Raw genomic sequence first — 27,457 nt, forward strand, 5'->3', positions numbered from 1 at the left:
AAAGTGTGGAGAATGAAATAGGTAATTGCCCAGGGGAAATAAATAATGCTTGTATGTAGATGGCGTCATTAGATCACATTTTTTAACATCAAGCATCATTACATGGACTTCAGGCTTTGATGGCATCTGCATTTTGAAGCTGTTAGTTCATTAACCTTCTGAACCTTGGATTTTTATCCTCATTATTTCCTTTCAGTGGCTTAACTCACCCTTTTCCCGCCCTTATGGCCACCAATACATTACCTCTGCGTGCTTGTTGCCACCAGGTCAATTTCAATTGTGTGTTTTGATACAGGCTACAGAAATGTACCCTATAAGGAAGATTATTGGGACCTGCTTTTGAAATGGTAAAACTATTTCACATTGTGCCTCATATGACATTCAAACACGATTGAAATTGAATCTAAATAGCTCTCAAGACACACAATGTCTCCACACCCCCTCATAATCTATTTGCCCTTTATGTACAACAGGCCAGCTACATCTTTAATCCAGACATTTTTAGCCGGATAATCACCGTTGTGATATAATCCACAGGTTAGGTAAGGCTTTGCATACACACCTTGTTTATCATCCCGGTCAAACAAGGAGGAAATAAATACACTCTTTTTGTGCCCGTTTAAGAAGGTAAGACTGCAAAGTTGCTGTGCTAATGAATTATAGTTAAGTGCCATCTTGTTTTGCTTTGGGATGCTCAATAATTAGACGCAGCAGGAATTGGCTGTGGTTCATTTGTGAGTCTGTGTCAGCGCAGGTTTTTCTTTAACACGCTAATGACACTGACACACGAGACTCTCTGCTTAATTAAAAAAAAATGTTGCTACCTCAAGCCAACATGGCCAGGCTTCTAAAGGGCTTTGGTTTGTTTTGGTGTTTCTGCCCTGTTGCTCTCACTCAGCCACCTTTAATTCAACTCCAGCTCCACCGTGCCATTTTAAAACCGGTCTTTACAAGAGCACCGAGAAAAATGTTCTGATTAGATTTTGAATTACAACGTGAATGATGGATGTGAGGAAAAGGTTGAATTATCCCTACCCCCTTATCGTTGTCAATACTGATGGAAACAGACTCATTTTAGAGCCTTGACAAAATCAGTGGCGGTGGGTAAAGTGGGGCTGCTAGCATCAAACCATAGAGAGGTATCCAAATAGGTGAAGATAAGATGGAGTACCAGAACCAATTGCATTACTATCGGCTGCTTCTGGATGAGATGCTGGCTGGAAGTGTCCACAGGGACAGATTCTCTTTCAGACTAGACAGCTCGTGATTACAGTGATAATCCCAAAAAAAAGAACACAAAGATGTCAAGTCTAACCTCAACTGAACCCCTTTTGGTCAATAAACGTTCCGAATAAACAGATTTAGGCTTTCTCTCTGGATGAGAAGGTCTTCTAAGAACAAACAATTAGATTAATTTAGGAAAAATTAAACTATCAGGGGTTGATGTCACGTTCTAATCTGGGTATCTGCATCTGTGTATTATCGTCAAATGTCGTAGGGTTACAACATTGTTAATGTAATTATCACATAACTGGTTTAAGGTCAGACAGAAAAATAAGGGTGAAAAGTGAAGAGTGCCCCCTTCAGGTTGACGATAACATCTGCACCAAAGTAAGATTAGTAAGAAGCGGATGATCAACAGACAGATTGGTGCATTTGCACAGTGAAGCTCAGAAGTTACCAGAAGATCTACATGCCGACATCTATGGTCACGAGCTGTGGGTCAGCACTGAAAGAACAAGATCACAGATACAAGACGCCAAAATAAGTTTCCACTACAGTGGCTCGCTGTTAGAAATATGGTGAGAAGCTCAGTCATCTGGGAGAGGTCCAATGTGGTTTCTGCCAGATGTATGCGAAAAGTGGACTCGATCGCTTAAACACTTAATACTGGTTTTAAACGTGCTAGCCGTGTCAATCTTGGGTTAGATTAACAATAACGTCAGTTCGACTAAAGCTCCTTGCTAGCTAGCTGGTGCAGCAAAAGTAGCACCAAGCTGTGTGTGTTCAAGGATCTTTTGTCGCTGCGTCTTCGAGGTGGATCATCTTAACGATTAGTTCTCGAACCCGTCAGTCAATCTGCCATAACGGCGTTGTGCATGTTCGTTCCTAGCTGCCCGTGTGCGCTTCGAGTGTTTGTAGCATGTAGCTGCTGAGCTTCGGATTCAGCCATTCATCGTAGCTCCACCGATTTCACCGCATATTTTGAAAATGGCTGAGAGCCGCAAGAGGACATCTGTCTGTGAGGCCGGCTGCAGAAACGAATGAAGATGAAGATGAGCTCGCAGGCTCCCGACATTTGACAGGTGTTTCTCCTAGACGAGCATAAGAGCTGGTAGGGTGGTCTTCCGCATTCGCATTTCTCAGTTTTGCTATCAAATGTGTTTTGACGCGGCGCAAAATGCTAATTTTGTCTTGCTAACTGTGATGCAAAAGAGCCTTGGGGAGGTACAGGTATTCAGTATTTTTCTATAAATGATTTTCATAAAACATTTGGTTGTCATGGGACACTTTTGTACTCATTCAGTGATGATGGTTAAGAAACATAGCCTACCGCATGTCTAGTTGTTTTCTTTTGTCAAATGTGTGTGTGTGCAGTACATACAAAGTGATGTTCTTGTTTGTCTGACATCAGTTATGAATCCCAGAATCCTTCACTCCAGTGGCTCTTAAGAAATATATTTAGACTCTCCATTTAGATTCGAACCCTTAACGCTCCAGTGAAGCCCTTCAAGAAGCCTCTTACAGTCTGTTTTTTCTTCTTCCCAAGGCCACTCCCAATTTCATTATTTCAATTAGCGTGATTCAGATCTAAAATTGTGTGCGTCTGCTCCGTGATTGACAGCAAGTGACCATTTAGTGAGGAGAGCATCAGGCACACATTGTTACTCAATGATTTGTGTTATGTTTGTTCAGTCAGTGTGTTTGTTTACTGTGATGGGATTTGCACTCAGTGAAGATGAGAGCAATTCTTTTGGCAAACAACAAGAGACCACCACAACAAGAACTCAAAATATTTTGCTTTGCCCATATGTCATCCAAATGTGTGCATGCAAAAATGCAACTGAACTCTCAAAAACCAATGTTACACGTCAATGAATGAATGCATAATGTTTCTAATGCACTGTATACATTCACCAGCCATAACATTTCATAATTTAATTAAGAGTGCTGGCCAAAATGTTCTTAATTGCTGTAAATTTATTTGCAAACATGTTACCCTTGAATTGACCCACCCACCCCAGTGATGATAAACAGTATAGAAAGATGGATGGTCTGCAGTGTATAACTGCACTTTTTTAACCTGTTCCTAATAATTCTCTATTTAAATCTATATGAAATCTATTATTTAAATCTATATCCATCAGTTTAGCTTGTGCAAGTGTACCGATTGTTGTGGCCTATGAATGTAGAAGGTCATGAGTAACACTTAAAGAGAGAATGTCCTGACTTAAATCACAAGGACAGGAACATCCCCTTCCCCCTTTCAATTTAACATGCTTGCAGCGTGTTGCAATCAGCATGTAACGCATGCACGCTGATTGTATGGAAGCGTGACAGACAGGCAATCACTACTCAGTCATGGCACGTTGTAACCCCAGTGGGAGTTGGCAATACGGTTCGTTTGGCGACGGCACATGAAGCGGTCGGGTGTAATTCAGAAGACTGGCTGATCTTCATGTCTCTTCCTATTAGGGCTCCCGCGTAGGCGGAGGGCCGAGTGGTGGCCGCTCAAGCAGATCATGGGTATCTGTCTTTGCGCCGCTTGTGTGGCATGTGCGCTGGTGGATTGAGGCGTTTATGTTGATAGCGCATCAACGCAAAATGCGGCCCTTCATCATCAGGCCGTGATAGTCAGAATCGCAGAGGTCCATGACAGAACATTAATCTGTCTCACTAACAGTCATCCATAAGCCTCTGCTTTCCGCTTCTGCAAGTTTTTTCCCCCCCTTCGTCAATCTTTCTCCCTCTCTCGCTTCCCTGTCTTGCAATTTGCACACCACTTTTTCACACAGCCCATCTGTAAGCTGCATCCCAACTCTCTTGGCTCTGTCTTGCCCCCGTTCTTTTTCATTGCCATACATGATTTTTATTGCATTGCACAATATGTAATTGTATACCCTGTCATCTCAAGGTGTTTGAATATCATCTGTGTCTCACTCTTGCTGCTCTCCTGCCACTTAGTTTGAAGTTTTAGTATAACTCAAGCCTTGTTCTGCTCTATGAACAAAAATGAAAGCGATCACACGACGGAGACGAATAAAATGATTTTTTCTGATCGTTTTAGCTTTGCTCAGTAGTTGCATCAAAAACGAAAGGAAATAACACTCTCTTGCTGCATTAGTGCTATAAGGACTAAGCTTCAGTATAATAACTCGACACGTACACAAATAGAAGGACATTGGGACTGGTTGATGGGAAGATGCCAGTTTACTATTGAGCACTACTCATGTCCACTTTGAGGGGAGCCACATTGTCATTGCAGTCAATTCAGGCCAATATCCCTCCCTTGATGCATGCATTCATGCGGATCAAGGTTTGTGTTTATATGCATAAAATGTTTTATTTTATTTTATTTTTCCCCCCTTGTGGGACAATTAAAGAAACTCTTGTCTTTCCCTCATTAGTGTTGGTATCATGTGAAATAAACATTTCTGAGGTGTTTTTTTTTTTATTTAATTTTTTTTTTTTAAAGTTCAAGGGCAAAACAATGTAAAACATTTTACAGTGGAAACCTCAGAAGAAGTAATCCATTACATTGAACTAATGGAAATCAAATTAACCACCTCTAAGTTCAAACTTTTGCCATCCTATGATGAACTGTTAATACTATCATTCTTAACTGTCATACTAGTGTAAAAATGTTTGTTTGCTTTGTTATCACAATCTGTCAGGGCTCTATATTTATAGACAGTAAACTGGTGTGTTTTTATTTTTGTGCTAGTGCACGCCTCATTTAGTGTGTTTGAGAATTTGGCAGACAGCTCTGCACTATGCTGGGCCTTCTAGTGTACCCAGGGCATTTCCTTTGACACACCTGATAATTCGGTGGCTGATGGAAAACTCAACTTGACGCTTGCTGGAACTATGTCGACATGTTGGTGTAAGTTGTGTAATGCGATTTTGGTGAATTTGATTGAGGTGCAGGCCGATTCTGAGCTTTGCAGATTTATGGTGAGCGTCATCGTATTTTATTCATAAATATAACAACAGCGTGTATAAAACTATCTGAACCATTGTAAAAATCAATTATTATTTTTGTCTTTTTACATTTTTTAAACTTGAGACTTACGCTGGACTCAAATGTAGAACCCTCAGTGTTACAACAGTTGAATCTTAAGTTTTATGTATGATTGATGAAGACGTTTTCTGCCTTTACCTCAGTCAGCCAAGAGGGGCACTGAACAGGATAAGCAGAAGAAAATGGATGGATGAATAGATGGAATTCCCCTTTTTAAAATCGTCGTTTCTTTCAGCAGGATGTCTTTAAAAAGTGTAAAAGGAGGAGCTGAAAGTCGACCATCCTCTGCAGCCAGGTTTGTAAATCCTAACAATATGGGTAGAAAATTAGTATTGATTTGATACCAAACCCGTACATTTGCCAAAAAGCTGACTTTTAAATGTATGAATATAAATAGTCAGACTATTCTAAATGTTAGCTTAAAAGGCTTAACCATGTTTTGTTTCCCCCCACCCCACCTCCAAGCATGTCTCCTCGAGGCGGGAGGGGTCCAGGAGTCGGCAGATCCCCAACCACTGGCAGATTTAAAAACAAGGCTCTTCAGCTCAGCCTCTCCAAGAAATTCTGGTTATTATCAATCTCTGTTTTTCATCAACACTGATTAAGAGAAGAGAGAATTAGAGTCACTGATTGGTGCATCAGCTGAAAAACAAGCCCTCAAAGATCTCAATTAAAGGACACTTCACCTGTTTCTCCAGTGGCTGATGTAATGAGCCATGTCAGTTGATTGGACTGCTCATGTTTTTCTAATCATTTCCCTAAACTGTAATTTCAAAGTGGGTTTGATGCAGCGATAGCTCTATGATAATTTTTGTCCCCGGAAATGTGTGTAAGTAAATTGCCATGAGAGGTTAGAGCCTGGGTGTGATGCTGATAGTTTGTTGCAAAATGCACAATTGACAGCTCAAAGTCTCCCGCGACTCAGAAAAAGGGCAGCGGTGGCGGTGAGGAGGAGAGTCGCCGACGCAGTAAACGGAGCCTCAGCAACAGTTCAGCGGTGGCTGCCGCCTATGTCGCCTATCTCAATAAACTCTTTGGACAGGTCAGTTCAACAACACGTTAATACTTGTATGACTATTTAAAAGTTCTTCACTTTCTTAAAAGCTTTGCTGAAACAATATTGGAACATTAACCTGTGTGTGTGAGGAGGGGGGGGCAACTTTACATCATCATCCACCCGCAGGTCTGCTTACAGTTCCTTATAAAAGTTATTTGCGTGCTACGATCTTCTGCATTGACTTCAGTGAGTCTGTTTCTGCTCCCACAATGTTAAAGACGATAAGGGAATGAGAGGAGCCTGCTCCATTGGCCGGGAATCTAGTCAGCTGTGTTCATGCCCACAGCGGCGCAAAGCGACGTTTCCAACTGCTCGCGTCTACAAAAATATCTAAAGAAAGAAAAGTCCCCCCATGCACACAGTTAGATCGTGCTTTGTGCTGGCAATGCAAAAAAGAGCCCTTTAAGAGGCTTCAAGGACGAGTGGACTACAGTATGCAGAGAGGAATAAATGTGCCTAAAGACACAAAATTGAATTGGCATTACAATTGCTTTGTTTTACAGATTAGATGCATTTGTGGTGCAGAAACAGTGACTATTGATTGAGAATTTAACCACTGGGCGATATCTGCAACGAACCGTGACAATACTCAAACGAATGCCTGCTTTGCAAGTCAGTAATTGCCTATATAGAGCAGGTCAAATGACCGTGAAACATCAATATCATACCAGATTCTATTAATTCAAACAAAGAGCAGAATAATGAAGACTGTGAGGTAAACCCTCAAGAAATAAATCGACTAACCTGGACTGGCTGGCCATGCTGGATTCATGTTTTGGCAACGTCGCTATTGCTGTGGGAGCTTTTAGAGAGCTACACCAGCTCAGTGGCATCCTTCATGAAACTTAATTTGCTCCATCATAATGGCTGGAACAGAAACATAATGACTTTGGCATTGGCTTTATGCTCAAATTTTTGTCCATCTTAATCAGCAAGCAAAGTCATCCTCTTAGACTTTAAAGGGGGTGGAGTTTTCAAGTTTCTGTGAATTGAAGGGGAACAAAAAGACTTCAGAATGTTTATAACACTTTGCATTGCCAAAGAGAAAATGAATGAAAAGCTGAGTTGCAATACTTAACCCTTCTAATAATAAAAAGCATTACATTTGTAGTTACAGGAAAACAATATTTTAGACACATTTTAAATTTACACTTGCACTGTTTATTACATTTAAGGCCAGCTAACAGAACTTAACACATTCAATTATTGTTTCAAACATCTCAACATACCGGTAAGCACTTCTGAAGTCAAACACTTAAAAAATATATATTAAAAAGAAGCAACTCAAAATTTTCCATATTTAGAAAGGGTTTTTTCACATAGGAAATATTGGAAATTGAATTAAGTTTTAGGATAAAACTTGTATTAGTTGTACATGGAATATACTTATTGGTGGCATCTGGCGGAATCCTCATACCCCCAAAATGATCAATCACTTTTCATGAAACTCCCAAAACGAAATGTTTGTTCAACCATAAACATTGCTTTATCAAACACAGCAAACCATTTTCTACACTTTAAATTGGTCAATAACTTGAAAATAGATTAATAAAATAAAAATACCACCCACACATGTGGACTGACCAAGACAGCGTAGTATTTGTGGGAAAAAATATGAAATTGACCAAATTGTAACAAAGGAGATTTCCGCTCGAAACGACTTCTACAGTCATACAAGGAGGCCCCTGCATCATAAAGATAAAATAAATGAAGCATTAAGTTCCATTTCTAGTTTTAGTTCTACGGTCATCATCACACTTCACACTTCTTTGTCATCACGGGTGCCCTTGTTTGGCCACATGACATTAAGATAAATAAATAAATAAACAAACAAATAAATAAATAAAAGCTGACGTTGCATGCGACATCATGTAGCCTATTACAGCAGATGTTAAGTTTTGGGCCATTCAAATTTCCCAGAAAAGGTGGGTTGATTTCACAGGGGCTTTCAAACCTCGAGTTTCCGTTGTATTTTATCAATGATAATCAATGGTATCATGGCAATAAGGTAACATTTAATCAGATAAACACTAAACTCTTGAAAACTATTATGGATTTGATTCAGCCTTGCTGAGTTTCCTGTTCGCTTTCTTCCAGGAATATTATGAGCCTCTAATGAGACCTCATTACAAAACTAAAAGTGTTTTCATTCTTTGTCATCACAGGGGAGGGATTTACTCATATAAAAAAAAGACAACCATCTTCACCAAGGGAATCATCTGCATGAACATTTTAATGATGTTTTTAACTAGGCTTCTAAATGACTAACAGGGCAGTTTGGTTGCTTTAAAGCCCATTTACTGGAGGTGAAAACCGCTCCATGATGACCTTCAAATGATGTGCTTCCTATCCTGTCAACGCTAGAAACGTAGAAGGGTCTGCATTGGGTCCCCGTGCACAATGTACTTGTTTGTGGCAAAGAGGCTGAAGCTAGCAGACCATTCATCCTGCAGTGATCCTAATCCCTGCCTCGGTATTAATTAGCCCCTTAGCTAAGTTTACTGTCAGCCCTCATTAGAGGAGGCTGGACAAGACAAATAGATAATGAAAGAGTTGATGCATTGCATGCCTGACACTTGTACAATAGAAGATACGGAGGACAGATATTACATTTGGGGGTGGAGCAATGTACAGAACATGCGTTGCAGGCTGCGTAGTCATTTGAAAAATCACATTTCAATGATTATCAAGATCAATATCATATATATATATATATCCATGTTTGAGACGCCGTGGGGTGCTCAAGGAGCCAACTGAAGGCTGACAGAATGAAATTAACTGTTAATGGGCTCAATGCGATGGGTGCGTTAAGAGTCCGCATGACCATTAAATCTTTTCTGGATAAAAGCAAAATCCAATTATTGTGTTGACTTTACCGTCTAAATATACCCTTGTGGACCAAAGGATGTTTGATAAGATAAACATACCCAATGTACCCCAGGTAACTCCCGCTCTTTTATGTTGCAGTGTTGAAAACAATATTAAAAATGAGGATGTTTATATAAATCATGAGTGGTTTTAGCATTTGAGGCAAAGTTGTACGTATCGTGGAAGCACTGCTGGCACAAGTCTGTGTTGGCTTTGAATGGTGTTTCTCAACTCAGCTGGCAGAATTACGCAGAGAATAATTGTTTGCATGGCTGCCATGTGGTCCAGCTCCCCAAGACACCATAGGGGCTGCTACTTTGCCTGAGGCGGCGCAGGACTTTAACAAAATGACCTTCTGTGAAAAATGTTTTAAGCATGTATTGGGGAAAGATATTTCAATATCTCAGCCAATGTGATGTTTTTTCATAAAAAAATTTTTTTGTCATAGTGGTACAGTGGCTGACTGTTTAGCACAGCTGCCATAGTTTAGAGGTTGTGGGTTCAAATCTGGGCTCCAGCCTTCCTGTGGTTTCTCTGGTTTCCTCCCCAAAAAGAACAGAACAAATTACAGCTTGGTGTAGTTTCAGATAAAGATGTGTACCCAAAATATTCAGGCGCATGCAGTAGGCGTTGCAGGAGATTTGTACTCTACTCAATGATTTTCGAGTGGGATTATTAAATGCAATGATTTAGCATTAAATTGGTTACTGATGTTCCTCCATATTGACAAAATGGTGACTGTAAAAACTTTGCAATTATCAAGAAGGAACTGAAAGCGGCAGTTTAACAATAGCAATAAAATTCTAATTGCAAATGTCATGAACGTTGGGTAGTATTTGTTACTTCTGACTTGATTATACGGCCTTCGGTTCCATGTAGTGTCAAAATGTTGCACAGCTGCATGAAAGAAGAAATGATCAGAGCTTTTATATGCTTCCTAAACTGGTGCGCCAGTCAAGTTTCTTTGAGCTTATAGATATCCCGGGGCTTTGTGCCAAGCAGCATCTTCATACGTCTTATACACGGACGAGCGAGCTTTCATGTTCCTCGCTTGCCTATGTTGATGTGATGATGCTTTCGGAGACAAATTGTGTATTGGCAGCCCTGTACGAATTGAACAAGCACACACACACACACACACACATACATATATATGGCTCCAGAGTGAAAAACTCCAAACTCCCCATTATTAAATAGTCAAATGCACTTAATAGTTTTAAAGAAGGTGCATTTTAAAACTAAGCTGTGTGTTCGTGCAGTTGGAATGGACGCTGAATATCTGGCTCGTTAATGTGATTTGAAACACGCAATTCGACACCTCTGTTACAATCTTTGTTAGAGTGTATATTTACTAGTAACATGTATGAACATGTATCTACTAATTACAACATTTATATACTAACCTCGCAAAAAATTATCACTGCAAATCCGTGAATACTTTGTGGGCTAACGTCCTTTCTTTTGATTGCTGCTATCAATCGACGTCGTTCAGTCTTCATTAGTAGAAATGTGATCAAAAGCAACATTTGGTTTACCCCTTTGTCTGTCTGTACAACCGATCGCACAGCAAGATATGACCATTTTATAAGATAATCGATTAGAGAAAGGACTTAACGCTGTACGAGATTCAATGGTTACAATACAGGCAAGTGGCTCTTTTGCCGTACAGTGTCCCCGAGGGGGCGTTCCCATGAGGGCTGTGACGTGCAAAAGGTCAATATATATACACACTAGGGTTGCACCGATCGACCGCCCGATTTCCTTAGTTTTGGGGAATCGGGGGTCAGCCAATCCCTTAAATATAAACCGATCTTTTCCACCAACCTCATCTCCCTCCTCAAGGGTCTGAAAAAGTCAGCCACTGTCCTCTTCTGCTGAGATGACTAATAAGTTTTTCATTTTTATTTTAAGAGAACTACTTACTTTGCACTTAAAACAACACGTATTATTTCACAGATATTGTTCAATGTCTTCCAATTAAATAAGATTGGAACTCTGAAGGCGTACGCTGCTTGTTATGAAGAAAAAAAACAAAATCGGCAAAAATCGGGATTGGCAGACTTTTTAAAAGATCGGAGATCGGTGATCAGACAGAAAATTGTGATCGGTGCACCCCTAATATATACACTTAAGATGCACTTATCTTAAAAGGAACCCCGACTGTCATGACAAGTTTGCTCTATATTATTTATTTAGTTGTTGCTAACATAACTATGAGATACATTTTCAAAAATCATTTCCAGTTTAATACATTTCGTAGAAATTTTTGTTGGACGTACGCCGCCATTGTTATTTACGCCGCAACATATTCAGTGTTGCCGAGCAATGGGAAACGCCTATAAAGAAAGCAAGGTAAGTCTCGGTAGCGTTCCTAAATGGACGATCAAAACTCTTAAATGAGTCTGGTGAATGACGAGAGCACTGCGTGGGGGAGAGTGACTGTCTCAATCGCATGTTGTTTCTTTAGGAACGCTACGAGACTTACCTTGCTTCCTTTACAGGCGTTTCACATTGCTCAGCAGAGAGCCAGCCACCGTTCTATGTCACTATGCGCTGAATGCGTTGCGACGTAAATAACAATGGTGGCGTACGTTCAAAAAAGTTTCTACAAAATGTATTAAACTGGAAATGATTTTTGAAAAAGTTATGTTAGTAACAACCAAATAAATAATATAGAGCAAAGTTGTCATGACAGTCGGGGTTCCTTTTAATAAGATTATTCATTTAATGTTTGGTTCATCTTTCAAATCGTCTGAAGTAAACATTACAAACCGTATGCAAATTGAATCCAGTGCATGTTTGAAAATATGCAAATGAGACAATTGTTTTGAGGACTGAGGCAAATGGGTTGCAATTAACACTCATGAGCAACAAACAAGGCACTTGTCACTCTTTAAAAACAAGTTTGTTTTTTTAGATGCTGAGTTGCCTCAGGATGCATTCCTTCTCTTTTAAACATGCCGAACCAACTCTTTAATAAGTGAAACTCAACCTTTTGCTCCACCTTAATTGCGCCAAATTCATGTTAATGTGGACCTTGTCTTCCCGACTTCCAGCTTTGCATGAAAAGTGTGGTGGTGGGTGGCTTGGGTGAGACAGAAGGAGAAAGAGAGGGAGAGTCAGCCTGAGCAAATGTCAAAAGAATACAGCAGAGAATACAGAACGTCTCACATACAAGACCATATGCAAATGATGCGTTTTGTGTTCCTGCGCTGGCAAGCATATGCAGCCATTTCTCTCTGTGTCTGTGTGTCGCTGCGACAGAGCAAAAATCTGTACGACTCACCATTGCATTTGTTTGTGTGTGGGTGTGTGTTTGTACGCACGAAGACTAAGCGTATGTCGGGTCCCTCTGGAGGATGCAGCTGTAGACTGGTGTATGTGCGCGTATGGTCTTGCGTCATTTTGCAAATGCGGGAAAAAAAAAACAACGTTGCAGGGTGAAATCCCATTAAAGCCTGTTGTCAGCGTGCGGCTGTGCTGACATGATATGCATGTTATTCTCACAAACTGATTATCACTGGGGTGTTTCTCAAGAGAATTTGACCTCTTAAAGTCACCTTGATTTATTTTATTTTTTTAAATATCTTGTAGTCCAATTCTGTCTTGTAACTAAATGTGTCTATCCTCCTTGTGCTGCATAGGAGCGAGAGCTAATGCCCCTGGAGTTAGATGGTAAGATGCCGTTTGTGTGACGGGGGCCGCCACGTGTCAATTGCATCACTGAATTTTGACGATCATGCTGAGATTTACTTCTGTAAAGATATGTAATTCCGCTTCTGCACAGCAGTCAATCTTAAGACCACATCTGTCAGAACAGTATGGTGAATCAGTCTTTTTATTGTGTTCCAAAGGCGCAGCCTGATCTCAATCTCATTTCAATATTTTGCCCTTAAGCTTGGAGCCAAGTGCAAAGAGCTCTCAAACTGTTCTCATTAGATACAAGACTTTTACAAGGAGGGAGGGAAGTTTATCTGCCCGGAGACGTGTTGACTGAACTGCTTATGCATTAATGTCTCAACCCAGCGCAGCTTCATTGTTTTAATGTCCTTTTTTCACAGCAGTCATTTTTATAGAGTGGAACAGTAAATAGTAAGACAGATACTGTTATCAGGATACGACCAAAAATACAAATTGGGTGAAATGGCTAGCCCAACACAGGGTCCCAAAGGGCCAGAGCAAATGCTGTGTTATACATGCAATGCTTTTAATGGAAAAGTCGCCCTTTCCAACATGGCTGCTCCATTAGCTGGCTTTTTGCTATGCTGCAAGTACAGTATGTTGATTTATGACAAGAAACCGGCGTAAGCCCGAAACACCTGACCAGGCTCTTGCCTGTTGATGGCACATTTACTGGTGTTGTGGCAAACTGCGTCCAATTCTGGAAAGGTACTAACTGTATATATGTATGTACAGTACATAGCCTAAATCTGGGTTATGTTATTTCCAGGTTCGTTGAATTGACATGCCTTGCATTTACATTTTTTTCGTTATTTTTTTTTATGACACCATTTTAAAGATCATGCGTGTGTGTGTGTGTGTGTGTGTGTGTGTGTGTGTGTGTGTGTGTGTGTGTGTGTGTGTGTGTGTGTGTGTGTGTGCGCGTGCGTGTGTGTGTGCGTGCTAGAGTTACGAGAAGCCTTCAAGGAGTTTGACTATGATGCGGATGGCTTCATACATTACAAAGACATTGCTGACTGCATGAGGACTATGGGCTACATGCCTACAGAGATGGAACTGATCGAGATCATCCAGCAGATCAAGATGAGATGTGCGTATTAATTTGTTCGGCTTTGTAGGGGTGTGTGTGTGTGTGTGTGTGCGTGCACTTCTTTCATTCAAGATGTCATTCAATGACTGATTGGTCCATCTAAGGTGAGCAAGTGTGTGGAACGTGTAATGTGTCGAGACTGTTGACGTGTGCGTTGCGCTCTTTTCTTTTTCTTTTTTTTTATACCACTGTGCGGAATTGATGTTTGTCTTTGAAGCCAGGGACATTGGAGGCTTTTTTTGCAGACTGATTAATGGCCCTCACCCTGCATGTGCGGTGCTATATGATTGTGACTGCATGTTGAAGTGTATGTTGAGATATTCCCTCTCAGTGGCCACAGTTGCGGCTGCCTTTGCTTCTTTTCCCTCAAACAGAATACGGCCTTGCGTTGAATTGTTCAGCTTCTACTTTCTGAATTCTGAGAATGTGACATAAATAAACATGGTGTCAAAGAGAGGCAGTATAAAACAGACAAATTAGCGCGCGTGCCCTTGATATTCCAAAAGAGGAGATTCCTTCAAAATATATACTGTATGTATGGGGTTAGTTTCTGAATATAGCATTGATATGTTCTATGGTTGATTCAAAATGCAAAATTCTCATTAATCATGCACTGAATACACAAAAAATAGCTACACTTATAAGTTGTACAAAAAAATAGATGGATGGATATATATAATCTTGCGAGTTTCAATACAATATTTATACATGCCATAGATGACCAGAGTGTATCGCATATGGCATTCCTCAATTGTTTATGATAGCCTACTGCATATTGTGTCATGAAATGTGTTTAATAAAAGGATCGGGATAATATCGTCAACTTGTCCGAAATCTTAAAATGTCATCAGAATTGAATAAAGAGATGTTATTGGTCCATGTTAAAAATCACAAATATAGTTGTCACAAACATAGAAAAATAAAATATATAAATATGTCTACTGTGAGATGGGAAATGAATGACTGTTTATTCAAAATATTCCATGGTTTCCCTGGACGGCATAAAAATTATGATAAGCATGTACAACTCTAAGACTGATGGTGTCAATTAAAACTAAGCAAATGTATATGGGTAAAGGCCGATTTTGAGAGCAGAGCTATTGTATTGGACCTTATATCATACCTGTGTGCTTAATGAATCAATAGATAACAATAAAATCAAATACTAATAGCTAGTGATGGGAAAACGAAGCTTCATGAAGCACTTGTGATATTTTTGGACTCCCCTAGATGGTGCTCTTGGTTTAAATATAAAGGCTAGTGCAAAGGAAATTGATTACATTTCCACTGCATCTTTCAACCAAGAGTGGCATCTAGAGGCGTCAAAAAATATTAAAAGTACTTCATGAAGCTTCATTTTCCCATCACTATTAATAGCTAAGAAGTGACCCAGTTCAGGCAATTTTGTCTTCATTTTATTTAGTTGTCACCTTAACTAGGTGACGTAATCCTTTAAACATGATCAGTATGACTCGTCGTTTCACTCTATTTGTAATGCATCGTGTAAAACGTTACACAGGATTGAAAAATAGTAGGGGTGGGAATCTTTGAATGTCTCACGATTCGATGCGGTTCGGATTTTTGGGTGTGCGATTTGATTCAGAATCGATTTTTGATTCGAAATGATTTGATTGACAATGATTTTTGTTTCAATTTATAGATGTTTAAGGAATCGTAATGATCTATTCCAGTCTGACTCGCTAATGCTAACTAGTGCGCCACTCAAAGGATGGCTCCACGCTGCAAAAAAACAACTTTTATTGGAATAACTTGATCGTGACTTTTTCCTTCTACTCTCTAATGTGGCTACAACTTAGCAGTGCATCTGACCGCGTGGAACCACATTGCCTTTAAGTGGCCAAATCGGGTACAACATGAACAGCGCTCCCAATAAAGGCACACACAAACAAAGGGAAGACAGTATAAAATAATTTAAATTAAAAAGATTTTGGGACATTTAAAATCGATTCTGAATCGTATTAAATGAGAATGGCGATTCTTATGAGAATCGATTTTTTTGGGCCCACCCCTAAAAAATAGCATGCATCAAAACATTTATTCCCCTGAACAATACTGCTCACAGACAAAACAGGCCAGTAATCACGGCAGAGAATCTTAGCTGTAATCTCCGAGGACCAGTGTCCAGATGTTTTTCTATATCTCTGTAACTACTCTCTACTTGGCATGTTTTCAATCATTTTAACGCTTGAATGGATCTTACGACGAGAGCAGGTAACATCAATGCCCCCCCCCCCCCTTTATTCTGTCGGGACAGTTCATGTAAATGAACAATACATGGGACACAAGCATGGGAGGGAGAACAGGCTTAGTTCTTTGATAAATCCCTATGCTATGAAATCATGATATATTTTTTCCATAACCAGTCAAGCACTCTCAATGAGAAAAATATTTTCTCTTAAGACGTGATTATAGTTTGACCCACTTAAAGCAAAGGAATTCTTGTGCGGTGTCAGGACTCTTTTTCCAGACTGCTGCTCCACAAGTGTCGAGCCAAAGAAAAATATACCCCACCTCACCTTTAGGGAAACTAAGAAAATCATTTGCTGGCTGAAAATCACATAATTAGCGGTCTCACATTTCAGAGTTTTTCAGCTGCTGTTTTTTTTTTTAATTACCATTTAGATTTGCTGCTGCAAGTCAACTATAGTGGGGAGCAACACAACATTTGAATCATTAAATGGCCACAAAGCTTATCGAGTGAAACCAGTGTCAAACAATCAGTTCTGTGATTGACTGTCACCATAAGAAGAAAAAAACAACAACATTCAATCACATGACAAGCATATGGCAGTTAACCAGTCACTGGCAAACTAGTGTTTAGCCTGCAAAACTAGTGAAAAAAGTCTACATCTTCACTTGGGTCTGGTTTTGTCAAATAACACAAGTCCTCTGTAGGAAGTAGCAGCCTACCAAAAACTGAGTAACAGTGCAAATAATCGCTGAGCAGAAGAAGTACTTTTGTTCAGGCATCCACAAAACTACTAAACAGTACAACTATTATGAGACTGAAATACTGGATGAGAGAACACCAATGAAGTCTCAACTGCTTAGAATGTGATTCTGCTTATTTCCAATGTACGAAGTATGTCAGAAAAGGTCCAGAGCTGGTGTCACAAAATATATATTTCAAACCCAAACTACTGCACAAACAAAGTTTTCCCCTTCTATGTGGGCCAAATCTCGTGGACATTTCACTGGGGTTGTGCAATTATTCAAAATTCAATTACAATTTCAAATATTACACTCCACAATTACAAAATCAGCTAATTTTGAGTTATTTAAATTTATACATTTTCACCTTTTATTTAATTTATTTTTTTAAACAACTAATTTAATACATTTTGTTTCATCCAAAATAAGGGTGTTAGAAAAAATCGATTCGGCAATATATCGCGATATTACAGCACGCAATTCTCGAATCGATTCAATATGCAGCCGAATCGATTTTTAAACATACATTTTTTATGGAAATATTCAACAAAACGTCTTACTTAGGGATAGGATTCACACATTAAGCATGGAAGAATGTTATATTAATGGAACATTAAGCCTTCATATTTTATTTCAGTGCTGTTCAAACATGAAACAGACTGCAACCTGTTTGTTAAATGCAGTGGCTCACTTATAAGCCTGAATTTTCAGATAAATAAATACATTTTCATACAAATCTTACAGCGTACATGTACAAGTTTACTGATTTGTATTTTCAAAATTTTAGTTTTTAAAAAAATCGCAATCATAAATTTATAGATTTGTATCGGGATTAATCGGTATCGAATCGAATCATGACCTATGAATCGTGATACAAATCGAATCGCCAGGTACTAGGCAATTCACACCCCTAATCCAAAAGGAATTTGCATAATTCTAGTGTTTCAAAGAATTTAATTTTTCTTGATATTTTTTACGTTTAGACATTTTCTTGTTTTGTACCCAAAAAAATTAATGATCGTCCTAATCGTGATTTCAATTATTACGTGATTAATATTTTCTTCATAATCGAGCAGCATGCGGCAGCTCCTGGCTGAGAATAACATAGCCATGCCGGAGCAACCTCTGGCTCCCTGCGAATTTTTCTATTATTCCAAACTTGATGGTGTCATTAAGGGGACCCGTTTTAAAGACCTCAAGATTACCATGGCAACCAAGCAACGGTGAATCACAGAAAAATCTCTCCAGGAGTGCCTAAAGGCGTGTCAGAGAAGTTTAAAATACTATAATATACTAATATTTTAAAATACTGTAAATCTTTTCTGACACCAATCTGATATTCTTCTTCTCCAATTCCCACAATACTACGAATCTTCTTCGGAAGAAAAAAAGTGCCAGGCTGCATATTTGATCTGCCCTAGTGTAACAATATACTCGCCTGAGAGCAGTTCACACTCAGTGATGGTGTGAATGTGAGTGTGAAAGGTTGTCTGTCTCTGTATGTGCCCTCACTGCCCTGTAATTGATTGAGTGGCGACCAGTATCAGAGGTATGAAAATGTGATGGTTTATCAGCATCAATTAACCTTTGAAGATATTGCTCAAGTGTACATAAAGTATTTACTTTTTGATGTACATTAGAAACTGGGCATGCATGTGTTTTTGCACCAAAACGAAGGCAGGATGGCGAATGTGAGGAAGGTAATGCTGGGAAGTCGCACTCATTAAAGTATACACTCATAAATATTTACAAAAATTTGATCGTTTCTCACTTTTGTGAGATCCTGTAATTGATCATTTTCAGTTCTATTTTGCTGGAAGTATGCTTTGCCTGTCTATATTGTAAGATTAAAAGCACATTGTAGTACTCAGCAGTTGAAAAGTAGTTACAGTATTTTCTCTGATAAATCCAAACGGAGAGTAAATAATCATGTGGATGGAACCACAAGCACCTGCCTGATGTTTACATAAGCATTTGTTTGCTTATAGCCACATTAGGAAAGTTTGACTTGTTGCTGGGCCATCAGTTTGTTCTACTGCCCTCAGGTGGCCAAAAACCATCACATTAAAACAGATTAATGTGCAGTAAAAATGTCATCACTTTGTTTTGTTCAGCATAAACAACGTTAATGTTGCCCACCTGCGCATGCTAGCGTAGTTAGTTTGCTCTGTCCTTCTGCAAGGGGGTGGCCACGTGGACTTTGATGACTTCTGCCAGTTGATGGGCCCGAGGATGCTGGCTGAGACCGCTCACATGGTTGGGCTCAAGGAGCTCCGCTGTGCCTTTAAACAGGTAAGGACCACAGACAGCTTATAACGATCCCAATACCATCGCAAGTGTGTGGATTTTACTTGTGTGAGTAGGGTGGACAAAAAGGCTTCCTCTAAAGGAAATAAGCAGCTGTATCAACAAATCCAACATGGAGGATGCTGCCAGATTTGGGATTGGGTGTTTCATTTTTTATTGTTTTTTTTTTTTTTTTATGTGCTTGTCACATTGTTAGAATAATATTGATTCTGATCTTCTACCTGAGTAAGTGGAACAGTTTGATTTTGTATAGTATCGATTTTTTTATAATTCTATAATTGCATCATAATAGTGTTGGTTTTAAAAGGTGGATTAAGTCGGGAAAGGCCCAGGTACCAAATGCACAGCTGTGCAAGTCCAAGAAACAAGATTTTGAAGTCCTACCTTCTCTTCCAAGCAAAAATCATGACATGACGGTGACCAATCAAGACAAAATAGGCTATTTTCCAGAATTTGTAAGCAAGCCTCTCGCCCGTGTGTGTGTGTGTGGGGGGGGGGGGGGGGGGGTATTAATGATTACTGCCGATTGGACTAGATGACACTGACATAAGCTGTGTTCAGTGCTAATAAATATTAAAGAATGCTTGATATGCTACGGTGCGCTCACTGTGCTCTTGATTTATATCGCTAGAGCCTTTTTGGGAATATAGTCTCATGCATCAAATAGGATCACATTTTAGGAGGGTCTTTATTACATCCACTAACTGGTTTATGATTTTTGTTTGACTGGTTTGTCCCTTAATGCTACAAATAAGAGCTTGTCTGTACTGTATTTAAATGTGCTCTTAATACACTGACAATACCCCCATGCAAACAGTGCCTTACAGTACCACAAAAGTGAATGTGGAGCTGTAATCAAACTTACCATGATAACATGTACGGAAGCAGGGCAAGTGCAATGGATTAGTGGTTAGTAGCATATCAACTTGACAGCTGAGAGGTCCCAAAGTTCAAATATCGGTGTGGAGTTTTCCGGTTCTCTTATGCTTGTGTGGGCTCCTCAGGCTTTCCTGCCAAAAGAAGTGTACATAGTTATGATTATGAATGTGAGTGCCAATGGTTTTCGCCAACTGTAAAGTATGTGGAATGACTGGCAGCATCCAGGATCAGTCACAATTTATTTGTGACTATGTAGTTGTCGTTTGAATTCACTACTGTTATGTATTTTGTTATTCAGGCTTGTGTAATATGTTGTAATGCTAAGTATTATTGCTATACAGTACAACTAGCAAAAACTGTATGTGCTGAAATGTCTGTCATGTAATGTGATCACAGGCTGATTGACGTGAGCCAACATGTTTCTAAAGTGGTTGACTTTACCTGAAATGTCTTTGTGTGAACCCATAAACCGACAAAACAGCAAGCGAGGAGGTGACGAAAGTAGCCCCGGTCCGGATAGCTAGCGAGCTAGCTGATGGCTAGCATCGCTCGCTGGTCTTGGCACGGAATGTCATAGGACCAGGAAGTCAATTTTTCCTTTACAATTATATGTTCTGTGTGCCCCGGTAGTCTAAACACGGAATCTGATTAATATTGCGTTTGTGATATGTGAATTGAGCAGCAAAATACATACGTGTTTTGTTCATCCAGGGGGACTTGACTTCCTTTCTTTTCGTGGTTCAAAGATTTGTAGGCATAAGAAAGATGTGTGGTATTGGAATGACAGTTGATTCCCATTTAACAAAACACGCTCCCATGGTTAGAATGGTTCGATTTTCACAATTTTATAACCTCCTTTTATATTATTGGCAAATAAATAAATAAATGAAGTTAATATTGTCAAATTTACGGAAGCGTATTGCATTCACTTGAAAAAAAAAAACAATCTGTTTTTCTGACTAGTTTTTGGGGGGAGCTTTGTTTTTGTTTTTTGTTTTTTTCTGTTTTCCTGAATATTTTTTTTCTGTTTTACTGAATATATTTTTCTGTCAAAAAATATTCTAAAAAAACAGGCTGAAAAAAAATATTCAGAAAAGCGGGGGGGAATTATTTGAAAAAACAGAAACAAAAATCATTCAAAAAAACTAAAAATAAAAATATACAAATACAGAGCTGGTGTTCTGTTTTTCTGAGTTTTTTTTTTTCCCTCTGAACTCCAAGTGACTTGTTGCAGACTCGCTAATAGCACGGACACTTTCCCGCATACCTCCATATGCAATAAGATGGCCATGTTTACTTACTGGCTCCCAATAAAGGAATTAATGTGTATACTGTATTGTGGTGTGTTCTCTAATCTCTGAGGGAAAACCCCTTTAAAAAAATATTCAGAAAAACTGGAGAGAAAAAATATTCAGAAAAACTGAAAAATAATTATTTTATGAAACAGGGGGAAATTAATAAAAATAAACAGAAAAAAATATTCAGAAAAACAGAGGATTAAAATATATATATATATTCAAAAAAAGAAAGCTCTCCCAAAAAAATTGTCAGAAAAACAGGACTTTTTTTTCTTCAAGTGAATGCAATACGCTTCCGTACAAATTAACCATTTTTAAACGTACTTTAATTTTACAAGGACTTTAATATTTATTATTGTAGTATTTATATAGTAAATATTTATTTTAATAGTTAATTCACTATTTTTTATATGTAATTCAATTATTATTCCAGAAAATCATTTCTCAATCAAATGCTTCCCTTCTAATTGATGCCTTACCTTCAGACTTCACACATTTCCATGTGATTGCAGCCTAATTGTGCCAACACCAAATATATAGCTTCAGCTTCAGTATGTTGCTCTCAGTCCTGTTTATTAACACTTTTTTTTTTTCAACACAGCATTGGTCATATGTCTTCGTGTGGAGTGTTTCTTGCGTCATTGTCGGCTCAGCAGCAGCATAAATAATCAGTCAAAGGAGAGACACATGATCGAGTGACTCCAGGCAGCGTGTGTTCAAATGAGAACTAATTTCCAGCCACCTTCCTCACTTCCAAAGATGTTCTCACTTCAGGACTAACACGTCATGAGTCAGCATCGCCCCATCTGCAGATTTAAGCTGTTTGCAGCTTTCTAGAGACCTCACAGAGTTCCCCACAACATCCAATCGTTTCCCCCCTCATCTGAAGAACCCTAATTGGCTTTTTAATGTGGCTTTTAATAACCTCTAAAACCCTCGCTGTTGTTTGTGCTCTGTTTATCCCAGTAGAAAGTTTACTTTTGTTCTCTCATCCTCTCTCTGACTAATCCTCTACGTCTTTGGTTTGACTTTCATTTGCAGTTTGACTCAAATGGGGATGGTAAGATCACGCTTGAGGAGCTGAAGGATGGCATGAAGACCCTCCTTGGCGAGAAGCTGAAGAAGGGCGAGTTGGAGGAGATCCTCGGTGACATTGACCTAAACAAAGATGGCAACATTGACTTTGATGGTGAGAAGCTGGGGGGGGGGGCTTGGCAAGAAGAAAGCACAACCTCGAGGACAAAACGAGATGTAGAGCAAGTAGAGTGCGCGTGAGCCACTGAGGCTTAAACATTTGTTACCGGGAAATTCAATGAGCAAGCAGCAATGATTTAAGTTCGTTGGGACCTCGCCTTAAGTTAGCTGGGATAGGCTCGGCTCACCTGTGACCCTAATAAGGATGTAAAGTTGTTTTTGTTTTTTTTAAAACAGAAATTATTTTGATCCAGGGTGGCTAGAGTACATGGGTAGAACTACTCCAAAAGCCATTATCTACCACTTATCCCAGTGGTCAGCAACCTGTGCCATTTGATACAGGGCTGCAACAGATGTAGTTTAAAAAAAAAAAAAAAAAAAAAAAAGGATCTGCCGAATATGCTCTTATTCGGGTTTTCAAAAAACGGAATAAGACCCCTGGGTTTCGCCTTTTTTTTTAACCCGAATATTTAGTCATATAAACGCAATCGGGGTACCTCGTTTGAACGGAACATTGGTGTGTGTTTTGCACCATTTTAAAATTTTGTCTCAGTTTTAGTCCAGTGTCAATCACGCTTGTTAGTTTTCATCATAGTGCTCATCTCGTTTTTATTTAGTCAATTATATATATAAATCTATCATTTTAGTCCAGGAAAACGTCATTTTATTCATTTAGTTTTAGTCAACAAAAACTGTCAACGTTTTAGTCTATTTTTAACCAGGACAATCATTTGACCCCTGTTTATTTTTTATTAATTTTTTTTGTCAGCAGATTATGTTGAATATTTTGGATCTAAAAGAATTTCACATAAAATTTTCTCTCATCTTTTTGTCACAACTTGACACACAATTACAGTGTATCAACAAGTGACTACTATGGCTCCATGCTATGAGCTAGTATGTTAGCCAGCATTAGTTAGCAGTAGTCTTAACATTATTGTTGGAACGTTATAGCCGTTGGATTAATGTTACGATATAACCATAATTTACTCTTTTTTTTTTACCTTTCACCGTGAATCCACCTCCTGTCTGGCCCATGTTTGTACATGATGTGTACATGGGGGAGGTGGGCGGCTGTGGGTGGGGTGTGGGGGGGGGGGGTGTTAGGGTCACATGACTAGCAGAACAAAAAAAAAATTGTTTAGTTTTTGTTGACTAAATTAACACTACTTCACAAACCACGTAGGAATCTTGGTTGTCTGAGTACATAAACTATACTTGTATGTGTGGCGACTATCTTATGTTGCCACTCGCTAAACAAGCCTAATTTGAATACATTAATTTCTCCACAGCATTTTCACGTCCTTTTCTGTCTCTATGGCGAATATGCCACTCTATGTATATATACGCACATGATTCGCACTTATACGCACATACATAAACATAGTGATTCTCAAAGTGTAGAACGACTACCATTGGTGATACAGGGGCTCCTTCTAATGGTATGCAAAAGAATCAGTGAATTAATTACAAGATTTAAAACATGGCATACAACCACAAATGTATTAGAATGCAGCTTGTAGCTACACATGCAGGATGTTTGTACTGGGAAAAAAAAAACACAGTACAGCACTTAAGTTCAGTTGTATTTAACTTTTAAGTACAATACATTTGTATTTAATCATTTAGAAATGCTTGTTTTCCAAACATTTCTTTAGGTACACTTTTTATTATTTTCATCTTACAGTGACTTACAACGATATTAAAAATGTTTAAGAATAAAACATCTTTCTTATTTTTGATGAAGACTTCCTAGCTACTATACTGTGTTCCTACATTTTAATGTTATTCATGATGGTAGTACTTTAGAGAAGCACTTGTTGAAGTGGTGCTTGCTATCAAACGAAAACTTGTTGAAAAGAATTTCATGTAATTAAAAGAACATCAATTTTACACACTCTAAAAACAGTTGGGTGAAAAATAACTCAACTATGGGTCAAAAATTCTCTACTTGGGTCAATTTGATCCAATTTTGAGTCAAGAAATGGGTCTTTTAGTGTAAAACAGCTCATAAATATTGGTCAGATCCTTTACTTGGCTCAAAAGATTGGGTCATTTTGTATAAAACAACCCACAAAGTGGATCGTTACATTTTTGATTCATAATTGGATTACTTGTTCTGTTTTAAGAGTGCACACATACGGATTTTTAACTGATATTTAAAATGTGAGAGATCTCTCACGCGATGAGGAATTTGTCAATTCTGTCTACTCGTTCTTCCTAAGGGTGTTAAAGGCCTAACTAATTGTCTGGCTATGTGTGAGTGTTTTCATTATTTTTATTATTATCTTTTATTGAACCAACAATTCAACACAAGATATAATACAAATAGGTCATAGTTTTTACTCGTGTCCTGTCAAGACTATCGATGTCTCTGTTTCTCTTTATTGGTATGGATGAAAACGCATGGATGGATAGATCCATAAAAGAACACCTTAAAATCCAGTACGCAGGAAGCGCCATAAAAACAAAGCTATTAGAAAGCATAAGAAGCAAATAAGCACGGGGAGGACGAAAAGGCACGATGGTAACATGAAGGAGGCTTGCCTGTAAGGTTCTTTGCAATCTAATTGTGCGTTTCCCCTCAATCAATACACATGCCTGCACATATGTCACACGCGACACATTGAGAACACGCCGTGCTGGACAGCTCAAGGACTTAGCAGAAATTGCATTACCTGCTGAGAAAATACACAAGCGCGCGCACGCACACACACACACACACACACACACACACACACACACACACACACACACACACACACACACACACACACACACACACACACACACACACACACATGCTTGTGATTGCAGGGAATGCAGGCTTTAACACACAGCGAGCCAAGAAGCGTGATCTGTTTTGTCTTGTCTCAGCAATCCAATCTATTGCAATTAACAGGACCATATGAAAAGGCGTCTCATTGTCAAAAGGGATCAATAAGCAAGTGCTCTTTATCATCATCATCAATTAGCCCCCAGGTGTCACACGGGCAGAATGTCTAACAAGGCGCAACAAGGAATGAATGTCCCACATATAGACCTTCCAATAGGCCTTGAGCCCTAGGTGGGATTATAGATTTGTGCCCCCGAACCCTCACCCCAATAGGTGTCATCAAATTCACATCATCATTTTAAAAAGCCATCCGATGTCTTGTACAAAGAACATTGAACTGATTTATAAGTGGAAATGCGCTCACGGCACATACTGTGATACAGAGTGGCTGAGTCACACTGTTTTATTAATTTTTTTTCTTTTACTTTTGCACCCCGCACCTCTCCCGTTGGCTCAGTTTCTAGTTTAGTAGCTCATAATAATCAGGCTTCTTACATTATGCAGCCAATCAGTTGAAAAATATGCAAAGATTAGAATATATTCGTATTATGCATAATACAATATATGCATATTGTTTAGACCTTATATAAATGATTGCTATGCTGCTATACTATTACATACCTGCAAACTCAGTTTTGCTGGTATTTGTACATATTTTCTTACTTTGATTTTATTATTTTGTTTTATATATTGATGGGGAAAAAAATCTTAAACCGTATCTCTTTAATTAGTGGCAATGTTCTGTTCTCTTATAGCAAATTGTTTCCAGAGAGCCATAAAAGAGTGCCATAAAAGATAAAGATAGTAGGTTAATCCGGCATTAAGCTTTAGTGCCCATTCAGTCAATAGCTATATGTGCATGGTGACAATGAGAAACCCTTCCTGTAAAACAATAGGTGCGATTACGTTGGATGAGTTGAACTGAGCGAGATTCACTTTGGACTGGATAGCAGGTAGTTGAATCTCTGATACAACCACTAGCGGTGGGGGGGCACAAGCCCATTTTTCGGAGGCACCTCTGAAAATCAAAAACACAGGGTGAAAGCTGGTAAACAATTCAAACATATTAATAATAAATATAATTGGCCTAACAGATCATTGAATTACAGCCCCGAAATAAAACTCTTAATAAATGCGGGGTCCATTATTTTAAGAAGGTGGCGATATTCAACTAAAATGCCCTTGCATCCATGTATTTTTGTTCTTTCAACCAGATCGCCGCTTGTGGGGTTCATTACCCTGCTGGTAATGTCATCACATCACACTGTGAAAGTTTTGAGTGTATGAGTGAACTCAATATGGACTGATAATGATGTACAGCAGCATCCTTTTGCAATCATTATCACCTGCTGTCTCCTTCCGCAGAGTTCGTGATGATGCTCTCTGCTCGGTGACCTCTGATGGAGGTTGAGGACGGCGCCACAAACACTCTGTGCTCCTCTGATCTCCTTCATTTTGTCCTGTGACACTATCTATAGTCTGTTATTTATGTCACCCGACAAATAAATAGTCAGGTATTTTTTTTTCATAATAAAGAGGCAATTAGTGCAAATATGAGTTATGATGAAGCATTAGTAAAACATTGATGCTGCATTGTCGTACCCTTGTGGCTGCAAAGGGTACATACTGAAGCGTACACGCAATTAGTGGGCATACGGCATTTCAGTACTTTATTGTTTTATGGTGTATACTGTCTTTTTTGTTATTAATTTAATTAAGTTTCAACTATCTTTTGTTTTTCTATGTCTGATTATTACTGCATGAACAGCACTTTGTATGCACAGATGGTTGTTTTTAAAGCGTTCTATAAAGTTAAGTTGAAAAATATTTTCTGTACAGCAATTGTCTTTACAACTGCGATTGGTTCCGACAGTGCCTGACCAAGCATTTATGTCGTGCAGTCCAAAGCAGAATTTGATTTCGGGCACACTTATTTGCACCACTGCAGATCATCACCTTTGCATGACTACTTCTACTTGCAAAGGATGTGGATGTTGGGTCACCGCTTTCATTTCTTTAAATGTTTTAAATGCGTTTCAAATATTATCAAGCT

The 27,457-nt window shown here is 38.9% G+C and overlaps 2 protein-coding genes across 5 annotated transcripts in view; one reads left to right on the top strand and one right to left on the bottom strand.

Moving 5' to 3' along the window:
- doc2g (double C2-like domains, gamma) overlaps positions 1 to 20,841 on the bottom strand; it is a 70,686-nt gene extending 49,845 nt beyond the window's left edge. Inside the window, exons 1-4 of one of the 3 annotated variants that reach the window (XM_086082306.1) lie at positions 20,771 to 20,841; positions 20,063 to 20,207; positions 19,030 to 19,172; positions 7,044 to 7,281 (exon numbers count right to left, since the gene is read on the bottom strand). The gene's annotated coding sequence lies outside the window, so the exon portion shown is untranslated. Of the gene's footprint in view, positions 1 to 7,043; positions 7,282 to 19,029; positions 19,173 to 20,062; positions 20,208 to 20,517; positions 20,659 to 20,770 lie in introns of those variants that run through there. The other 2 variants (XM_086082307.1, XM_086082305.1) reach the window with 2 other exon arrangements.
- cabp4 (calcium binding protein 4) lies at positions 485 to 27,231 on the top strand. Of its 2 annotated transcripts, none has more exons than XM_086082308.1 (9): positions 485 to 627; positions 5,478 to 5,537; positions 5,708 to 5,809; positions 6,146 to 6,284; positions 12,812 to 12,842; positions 13,795 to 13,938; positions 19,073 to 19,182; positions 22,416 to 22,563; positions 26,770 to 27,231. In XM_086082308.1, the coding sequence occupies exons 2-9, from the start codon at positions 5,482 to 5,484 to the stop codon at positions 26,796 to 26,798; spliced, it is 759 nt and encodes a 252-aa protein (XP_085938434.1). In that variant the 5' UTR covers positions 485 to 627; positions 5,478 to 5,481; the 3' UTR covers positions 26,799 to 27,231. The 2 variants fall into 2 exon arrangements, with proteins under 2 accessions (XP_085938434.1, XP_085938435.1); XM_086082309.1 differs by having other exon boundaries at positions 505 to 627; positions 5,481 to 5,537.
- Positions 27,232 to 27,457: the final 226 nt, after the last annotated feature.

The sequence above is a fragment of the Leptonotus elevatus genome, chromosome 8 (genome assembly GCF_054856555.1).
Source record: "Leptonotus elevatus isolate MCC_2025b chromosome 8, RoL_Lele_1.0, whole genome shotgun sequence".
NCBI classification, from domain to species: domain Eukaryota; kingdom Metazoa; phylum Chordata; class Actinopteri; order Syngnathiformes; family Syngnathidae; genus Leptonotus; species Leptonotus elevatus.